A 9,635-nucleotide genomic window follows, 5' to 3' on the forward strand; every position below is an offset into this window, starting at 1 on the left:
GATCTATACTCCATCCGTTTAGTGCTGTGCACATATATACTGATACTTGCAAGCTGTTGACCTAGGAAAGACAGGGGTACAGTTTGAAGGCCCAAGAGCAAAAGAGACAATCATGTAGATTTTAGACTGTATCTAAACCAGGATCCCTGGAATATGATATTCCCACTTAGGGAGAGGAACGAGAACGGTCTCAGTTACTTTTCACTTGTTGCTGGGAGAAAATACCCAACACACAGGATGAAGGAAGGAAAGGTTTACTTAGCTCACAGTTAGTGGAGGCTTCAGTCCACACTCAGCTGGCTCCCAGGCAGGGTGGTACTTGGCGGAGGGGGACCATTCCTGGCTGCGGCAAAAAGCAGAGAGGCAAAGTGAGGAGCAGTGGCTGAGGCTTCTATTAGGCCTTCGTTCCCTCTTCAAACCTGTGTGCAGAGGGTCTGCCCCAGGGCACTCGCCCATACTCACCCACTGAGCAGTGATCAATCACAGACTCCAGAAGCTGCCCCATGGCTGACGAGGTCTTGGGGGAACAACTAGAAAACCATGAGAAGGACAACCCAGTCTTCCTGCATGTTTTGTTCTGTTCCTCAGTGGATTAAATGATGGCCACTGGCATTGTGCAGCCAATCTGCTTTGCTCGGTGACCAATTTGAATGCTAACATCTTCCAGACACACTTCACAAGTAAACCCTGACAGTTTCACTGGGTTTGGGCATTCCCAGAGTCCACTCCAATTGATTCACATACCTAACCCCAACAGTGGATAAATAGCAAATGTACACTGGCGCTTTTTCTTGTTGGAAGGCTATCCTCCCCTCTACAAATTCTCTACAAGTTCCATTTTAAGAGGAATTAAATAAAAATGTACGTAGTACCCTTCAGAGTAGAGAGAAATCATTCCCTTTCTCCTTTATATAAACCTTTGCATATATCCTGTAAATATGAGAACTCAAAAGTCATTTTTACTTCAGTTAATGAAAGAGACTCTAGTCATGAAATGAGGTAGGATGTCAATGTATTGGATTCCAGGTAGATTTGTTTTGGGGAAAGAAAGAGCTCTTTAAATTAAGCTAGTTTACTAACAACATAACTAGAATGTAAAATTACCATAAGTCAAAGTAAAAAATTTTGAGCACTCATAGGATGAGCTCAAATCACTCTCCTCAGTGCGGTAAGGCTGGTATTCATTGGGGAGGAGAGGGCTAGTTGTGACGCTGAAGAGCTCGACAGTCACTATGTGTTGCTTGTTCAGTAAGATCTGATCTAAAGATGGGCTCTGTTTTGTGTATTTCCTATTGGGACTTAAGGCTCTTCGTCCTTTGGCTGTCATCTGTCACATACATGCAAACCTTTTCCTCATGAAGCTTTGATTCCTGGCATATTTGTTGCACTTTGTGCCACTGTGCTGTGTGACCTTGCTGCCTATATGTGCAGCTCTTGTTTAAAAAACTAGTTGATATATATTTCTGCTGCTTTGGGGGAAGTCTCCAGTTCAGTGTTTCTTCCTAACCTATTTCTTAAAAGCTGGCAGGACAAAATAAAACCCCACTATATTCCATGCACATCGAATTCAGTGGGAAAAAAAAAATCCATAATCTGCTGTTTGTTCTTAAACACCTGCTGGTAGATTTAATGAGTGTATTAAAAGTGGAGCTGCTTCTCTGTTTCTTTTGAAATAACTGTCCTCATCCTTGAACATATTTGATTAAATCTATCATTTGCTTTTCTACAGTTTTATGTGTAAAGTCAATATTTTACAGATATATCAAAATGACCAAGATGGGAAAGTGTTGAGGTGCTAGGACTAATTGTTTCTTGTTTTTGTCTTTTTTTTCTCCAGCTGGGACAACGTATATCTTTAGCAAAGGTGGTGGACAAATCACATACAAGTGGCCTCCTAATGACCGGCCGAGTACACGAGCCGACAGGCTGGCTATAGGGTTCAGCACTGTGCAGAAGGAAGCGGTTTTGGTGCGAGTGGACAGTTCTTCAGGCTTGGGTGACTACTTAGAGCTGCACATAGTAAGTACTTCTCGAATAATCACCTTCGTATTTGTCTTTAACTGCCAGATGTTTTCTTTCTACAGAATTGGTAATTTGGCTTCTTGTATGTTTTCCTCTGGAATGACACTGTGCTATGGAAAGTACGAACACCTTGTAGCCATGGTAAAAGCATGGGCCTAGCACTGGGAACGCGCCATTTTCAATAGGAAAAATGTTTTTGTCTTGTTTTGCTTTTTTGGAAGGTGACTTCTTCTCAATTTTGCATTTATGGAATCTATTTGGAGTGATTTTAGTGTCTTTAGATGGGCTTGCCAAATTAATAAAATAAGTTATTGCTCGGTAGATACCAAACCATCTGGCTGGAAGCAGAAGGTTGTAATGCTGGTGACATCCAGAGATCTGGATTCGGCGTTCTTATGCCTTTCCTTGCCAGAGAGAAGAGCTGTCAAAAGTTCCATGAAGTGGAAGAAAACCTCAAGGCTATGTTGTGAGGTGAAAGAATGTGGCAAAATGATGTCATTTTGTGCTCATTTTGATACGAGCCAGGGGAGGACCAGGGACTCTTGCCATTTCCACCTTGACCATCCCCTCTTGTCTAAGCTATCAACCTCCCACAAGAATTCACTCAGCATATAGTCGAAGACAGATAGTGGCCCCTGAATGAAAGTATGTTTCTCCTTTGTAGTGTTACTGTGATTGACTTTGTAGCTGAGGGACTCTTCCTTCACCGCTTGCTGCACTCAAAGAATTGCTAATGAGTAGCAGTCTTTTATCTTCTCATTTCCTTGCATTACTCGCAAAGAAGAAGACATTCATTAAACACTAAAAGTATGAATATTTTACCAGCATAGCAAAATAAACTGAGAAAACAGTGTCACGTATTTCAAAGCTGTCAGGCTGCTGGTGTGCTCAGGGGCAGAGTCCCTGCCAGGCGCGCTCGGGGCTCGGGTTCATTGCCTACCACCAAAACCACAGAGAAACTCCCCACAGTCTCGTTGCCGTTGTTCTTCATTCCAGCTCTGTAACTTCTGGAAGATTCGGGAGCCCTTCATCTTCTCCATCTTCTGCTGTATTTTGTGTTTAAGTATATGTTTTTTCCCTGCATCAGTTTTGATTGTTTTAATGTATTTAGTCCAGGGTCTACAGGGTCTTCCTGCATAGCCCGGACTCATAGTGACCCTCCTATTTTCAGCCTCCCAAGTGCTGGGATTACAGGTGCACGCCACCAAACCCAGTCTCAATCACGGTCTCAGCGTGCCTCAGGGGTGGGGATGGCACAGCACGCAAGGGATTGAACCCCGGCCACCGCACTCCGCGTAAGCATGCGCTTTAATCTGCTGAGCTGTTCGGCTGGCCTTGCATCCATAGTTACATAAATATAATCTGTTTTGTTTTTATCTGTCCCTGTACATACTCCCTTTCCCAGCACACATGACACAAAGAATATTGATTAAGTCATCATGTTTTTTTCTTGTTAGAAATTGTCCTTAAGGCATTACTTCTAAAATAATTAGGCAAACCACCAATACCAAAACACTATATTAACAGACATTTACGAAGTTTTAATTCTGAACATTTTTATTAATTTATATTCTTAGCTTTACTTTTGCATTAAACTTTTGAAATTTCCAACAAGCTGAGTAGGGGATTTACACTGAACACAGGTATTAAATTCCTTGGTATTCTTGGGGGAAAAAAAAAGGAAGTAGAAAACAGTACTTCAGCACAACCGTTATTGCGCCACTGTAAATTTTCAATTCTAAATGCACTTGTCAAAATAGGAACTGTGGTAAACTAATTTCAGCTGCCTTTTAGCAAATATCTAACAATCAAAACTGAGAGCATCTGGACTTTTATGACATCATAAATAAATGATCGGCTGAAGTAAACTTAACTAGTGCAATATGGAACCCTGCTGCTTAAAGTAATCTCGAGTTTCACAGTCTATTTTCTCAAGTCTGATTTAGGGGCATTTCCACTTCAAAAATAAATAAATAACAAAGAAATAAAATGAACTTTTTCCTTACTAAAAGAAATTACTTATTGATCCATAACCAATTATACTTTTAGCCTGAGAAAAGATTCTATAATGATCATTCTCAAATCATAAGGGCTCTGTTATTAAGTTACTTAAACTACTGGGTTTTTTTAATGGTCAAAAAATTTTAGTACACTCAAACCTTTATTTCTTTCCAATTCTGATCATGTGGGGCTTCGGGTCTTTTCGTAAGTGAAGAATTGACTATCTAGATGCATTTATCAACCCCATACTCTCCACTGCTCCTTTATTACCATAGATTTTCTCAAAAATAATGATGGACTGTGTTTATAATGCATAAAAATTTGCATTCATTTTGAGTATTTGACTTGTATGTGAATCGTATCGTGGTCATACTTGAAACCTTCTCCTGCTCCCTTTCTCCATGTGCCCCAAATCTGCCCCTGTTTCTGACCGCTTGCGTTGCCATGTGTACCTACCTGGCCATTGCCCTGTGGGCACCTCCTCCTTGATCCCCTCACCTCCCTCGCTGCTCACTTTGCATTCAGAGTTCGTCGTACTCATTCTTGGAGGGAAATCCTCAAGTGCTGCCTGTCCTAGATCATTGGAACTTAGCACTGTGAGGCGCACAAGCACTGCCGTCTGTCAGTTCTACTCAAACTTGTTCCAGCCACAGGAACCCATCTTGACCCAGATCTGCCCAGATAGAACCGTCTGTCTCCTTTCACTACCTATGAGAAGCAATCAGTTATTAGTGACTCCAGAAATGGTTTTTAGGTACAAATGCTATGATGTCACTTTTTTTCATGATTCACAACATAATCACATGTAACCCAAGGCCAGGCCAGGTTGTTGTTGGTTTTATTTTGTTTTCCCTATTGAAATTTATCCCTGATTCCTTCCTGTAACATTGATTGCATGGAAGAAGAGAAATAGCAGTTAAAAAGTGAAAGGAAAAGACAAAAGGAGAAAGTCAGGTAGGCAAAGAGTGAAGAAAGGGTCCTGAGATATGTGATGACACAGTAAGTGACAGAACCAGAGCTACACTTAATATGAAACTTAGATTTAGGACTATTTTTATACCTTTGAAGTGGATCATGGTTTTCTCAAATCAGTTCTTCTAATTTTTCAGGGTTTAAAACCAGAACTTTGGCAGGCTGCGGCAGGATGATAGAAAGTCTGTGCCAGCTCGGGCAATTTGGAAGCTTACCACCATTTAGCTAGTCCTTGTCTCAAAGAGAAACCGCAAAGGGGCTGGCGATGTAGCCCACTATGAAGGCCTTTGGTTTCATCCCTGATGCTGCCCCGAAAAGTCAACTAAGACTTACGGATTTTAAGTCATTGCTTTTTAAATTTGGTTTATTGACTATAAGTGATTTAAATATTAACCTGATTCATATAAGAAATGCCATGTTTCATTTTAAAAGTCAGAAATTTGGTTATCCATTAACTGCCAGAAAAATTTTTGTAAGCCTTCTAAGTTGGCAAAGTATAGCGAGGTATGGATCTCATTTTACAAATCTTGGATTCATCTTTAATTAATGGAGTGAGGAAAACTGATAGCTATGAAAAGCTACTCCATTCTTGCTGAAATGTATAATGCTATTTCAACTAGATAAGGTTTAAATTTTGATTAGCATATAATTTTAATGAGGATGTGAGCAGTTGACATTGTTTATCATCCTGTTTTTCAGAATGATCAAGTTTGATTTCATTTGAAAATGTAATCACATTTAAATTTTGATGAGTGGTACTCTTAAAAAATAACAACTCAGAATAAAATGGTTTTTGAATGAAGTAGGCTAGTTTTAATCAATGGATTTGAATGGTGCCACTGGTAAGCTGAAAGCTGTGTGGGTTCATTATTGAAACTGTAAGATTTGATCAGATGAAGGAATGAGAGACATGAGACATGAGGAGCAATTAATAAAAATTGTAGGATTTGAGTGCTCAATAAAGGTTTTCTAAAAGAATAAATTATTTAATTCATTAAATATTAAAAATATGGTGGCCTATGCTTCCCTTAAGACTTCAACATTTCAAATCAAGATGAAGTGACAGATAAAATTTGGTTTCAGTAGTACACTGAGAAAGCAAGCTAATTTCTTTTGACAGTAGAAAACATTTGATAGCACTTAATGTCTGCAGTTGTATTACTGAAACATTTCAAATCTTTTGCCTGTTTGTCTGCTTTTACTATTTTTCCCCCATAATTTAATTGAGAAACAATAGCAATAAGACAGTCTCAAACCAAACTGGTAGGACAGTTTCAATAATTAACACATTGCATACATTCTTCCTAGTGGTTAATTGCTGTACAAGATACAGACATGATATCCTATTTACAAACACTATTAGAACAAATCCCTCTATTCATTAAGAGAATGTAACTATATATCTATCCTAACCATTTTGAATACACAGATACAAAACGGACATTCATCTGTATCCCATTTTTTGTTTAGTTCCATCATTTGAATATTATAGGTGTGTTAACTCAGCAAATTATTCTAAAAGAGTTCAGTAGTCCATAATAGTATTGGGTCTTCTGGGTAGATGATTGTTCAAAAAGAAGGGAGTGGTGAATGAAGGCAGGAGACAGGAAAAGGAATGTTGTGGGACTGTCCTGCTTCAAGGTTGTATATGGTTAGATTTTTGGACTTACGTGTAAACATAAGAATTATATAATTCTTTATACCTTTTAAATATATATTCTAATTTTTAAAATTTTTTCATCATATTCTCTAGGGACTTAAAGTTCAAAATACCAATACTTGATGAAAAATACCTGTTCCATGTTATACCTACGATGTTTGATATTCAGACAGATAGTGAGGTTAAGGTTAACAGCCTAGGTTGTATGGTAATAACAATAAACTTCCCTTCTGCAGGGTTAACAACCTAAGTTTGCAGACCAAAATTAGAGAAAAAGGAGGGCCACAAAGAAAGCCAACATTTTGGCCCTAGCCTTCCAAGGTCAATTAAGACTCAGGACATATGAGAACTTGTACTGTAATGTCACATAACTCAGTAGTGTCCCAAATGTTCTTATCAAGGAGATTATGAGGCCAAAGAGGAAAGTGATTGATGATGTAGAGTGTGCCTAAGGAGAGTCACATGAAGAGGAAACATTCTCTCAGGCTTTCACAGAGAGCACATTGGCCACGCAATGGCCGTGACTCATCCACGGCTGATACTGACAAAGGATCTACAATCTGAGGGACAGGATCTCAGGATAAATCCTGAGGGGATTTCACTGACCTTATCAGGTCAACAGTTTCTGACATTGCCAGTGCTTTTACTATTTTGAGACTCAGTCTCACTATATTGCCCAAGCTGGCAGAGAACTCATGGAAATCTTTCTGCCCTGGGGATTACTGGCATGTGCCACCAACTCTGCCAAATGTTTTAAATTTTAATTGATGATTTTATACATCTTCAACTAATAACTTATAGTAACTGGTGTTTTAAGAAAAGCCTATGGTGAAAATTTTTGTTGGATAAGGATTATCTCTTCATAACAGGCACATTTTCATCATAAATTATTTTCAAGTTATTTGATACTTTTCCATTACTTCCAAGTAGATAGAAGCTTTATGAAGGCAGAGAACATGATTTGTGATAATGCCATTGATCGGTAAGAAAAATATTACTGAAATGAAGCTTTGTACAATTTGTTCCAGGACATACTTGAAGCTTGTGCAGTAATTTTTATGGAGCGCCTCGTATGACCCAGGGAGTGTTAAGCTCTGTGAATGTAAATGGACGGGTGCCTAGTGCTTACTTCAGTAACTATGTCTTGGATGAGTGGATGGAGAAGGCATCTGGCACCCTTGTCATCACATAGTTCAGACTATTGATAGTAAACCTTTTGTCTCAACAAGACTAGGAATTCTCTGTCTCTGGATTTATCTCTCCTTATTGCAATTGAACCTGCTTATTTATATATTACTTCTAAGAACAATGGGTACATGATAGGTTTTTAGGATAAACAATAGAAATTACTTGTCAACTATAAAGTGTTCTACTACAAAATTTAAATTAGTGATGTTGAGGATTATTTAATCAATATTGAAAGAAGTAATTTCTTAGGAACAATTGAAAAAATTGAACTAAACTGTATTTTACTGGCTCCATCATGAAATTTTATCAAGTTTATCACTTCTGGGCAAACTTTTCTTACATATTGTTCCAGTGGTATCAGTGGGAGTTTACTAAACACCTGTGATAATGCAGAAGAAAGCCACATGAAGTCTGGGCTCATTTCTTGTACGAACATTAAAGGACGCATTGGTCTGACCAGAGCAAATTTTGTGGGGCTGGTGGGAGGGCAAGTGAAGTGTGTTCTTAGAAATCCTTTCATCTTGGGAGCATGAAAGAGCATTGGAAATTTGATTAGTGAATTGTTGTACATATTGGCCTTAAGTGTTTCCTCTTTGTACTTTCCTAGGCCGGAAGTTTTATTTTGAAACCAAGCACTTAATTGATTTAGCTTTAGAAATATACCTTTTGATCAGCATGTTTAGGTATAGATGAGACATGTAATGTACTTGTAATGTCCCAAACTAACGTAGCAGTGCTGCTGATGTGTGAGATCTTTCTCTTCCGTGCCCTTTTCACAGTATGTGCTTTTCTGCCCTCAGATACAATCACATAGCGTCTATCTAGGTCTGTGATTAATGTGGCATAGACCTGTGCACACAAGACAAGACGCCTTTACTCTCTTTGTATTTTAGGGCAGGGTCTATGGGGTGTTCAGGGTCTCACTACTAGATTGGACTCGTAGTGATCCACCTGTTTACAGCCTCCCAAGACCTGGGATTACAGGTGCGTGCCACCACGCCCAGTCTCCAGATGCCTTTACTCTCTGCAGCCTCTTCTTGAACAGAACCTATGTTTTATCAGGAATGTTCTTTCTAACGCAAAGACGCACTATTTATTTTATTTTTTTGGCAGAACCGGGGATTGAACTCAGGTGCGCTTGCCAGGGAAGTGCTTATTCCACTGAGCCATCTCCCCGGCCCTCACACTATTTATTTTATAAGCATTTCATGCTGCCATATAAAACTGAAATTCAACTCTGTTAAATGACACATGGTGCTATTTTGACCTGTTTTGTTTTTCTGTTCTTACATGAAATAATCAGAAAGCATGAAGCCTGATTACCTACCATCTAAAAAAGATGTAAAATGCAAAAACAGACTGAAGCAGTGGCTTTGCACCAGGTGTCATAAAATCTTACTCGGGCATCTGTGGAGTAAACAAAGTTATCTTTAGAGACAATGTGAGACATGATGGTGGCATTTCTCAAAAGAAAGAGATTCTCCAAGAATAATGATTCCTTGGGGCTAGCTAAATACTGCAGTGGGAACCTGTGGGGTATTCAGGGATGTGCAGGGAGGGGACATTTTTCAAAGACAAAAACAAGGTGGGTTACATCAGATATTTTTAAATGACAATACCAGCCATGATGTTAATATCAAGAGCAGTGTCTGCCCAAGCAGAGCAGACAGTGGCGGGGCAGATGTCTTTGCACAGGCGCCTCTTCTGCTCGGCTGTAGCAGCCTTTGTGCAGTGGCAGTGTGCAAGGCTGTTTTGTGATAGTTTTCATCACACAGTTACATGTAAGAGCTCT

The 9,635-nt window shown here is 39.2% G+C and overlaps 1 protein-coding gene across 2 annotated transcripts in view; it reads left to right on the plus strand.

The window, feature by feature from the left end:
* Positions 1 to 9,635, plus strand: part of Nrxn1 (neurexin 1) — a 1,036,478-nt gene that overhangs the window by 675,814 nt on the left and 351,029 nt on the right. For both annotated transcript variants that reach the window (XM_023703554.1, XM_023703553.1), the window contains one exon: positions 1,838 to 2,019. In XM_023703554.1, coding sequence (XP_023559322.1) covers positions 1,838 to 2,019 — 182 coding nt within the window. The remainder of the gene's footprint in view (positions 1 to 1,837; positions 2,020 to 9,635) is intronic.

The sequence above is a fragment of the Octodon degus genome, unplaced genomic scaffold, assembly GCF_000260255.1.
Source record: "Octodon degus isolate 3935 unplaced genomic scaffold, OctDeg1.0 scaffold00174, whole genome shotgun sequence".
NCBI classification, from domain to species: domain Eukaryota; kingdom Metazoa; phylum Chordata; class Mammalia; order Rodentia; family Octodontidae; genus Octodon; species Octodon degus.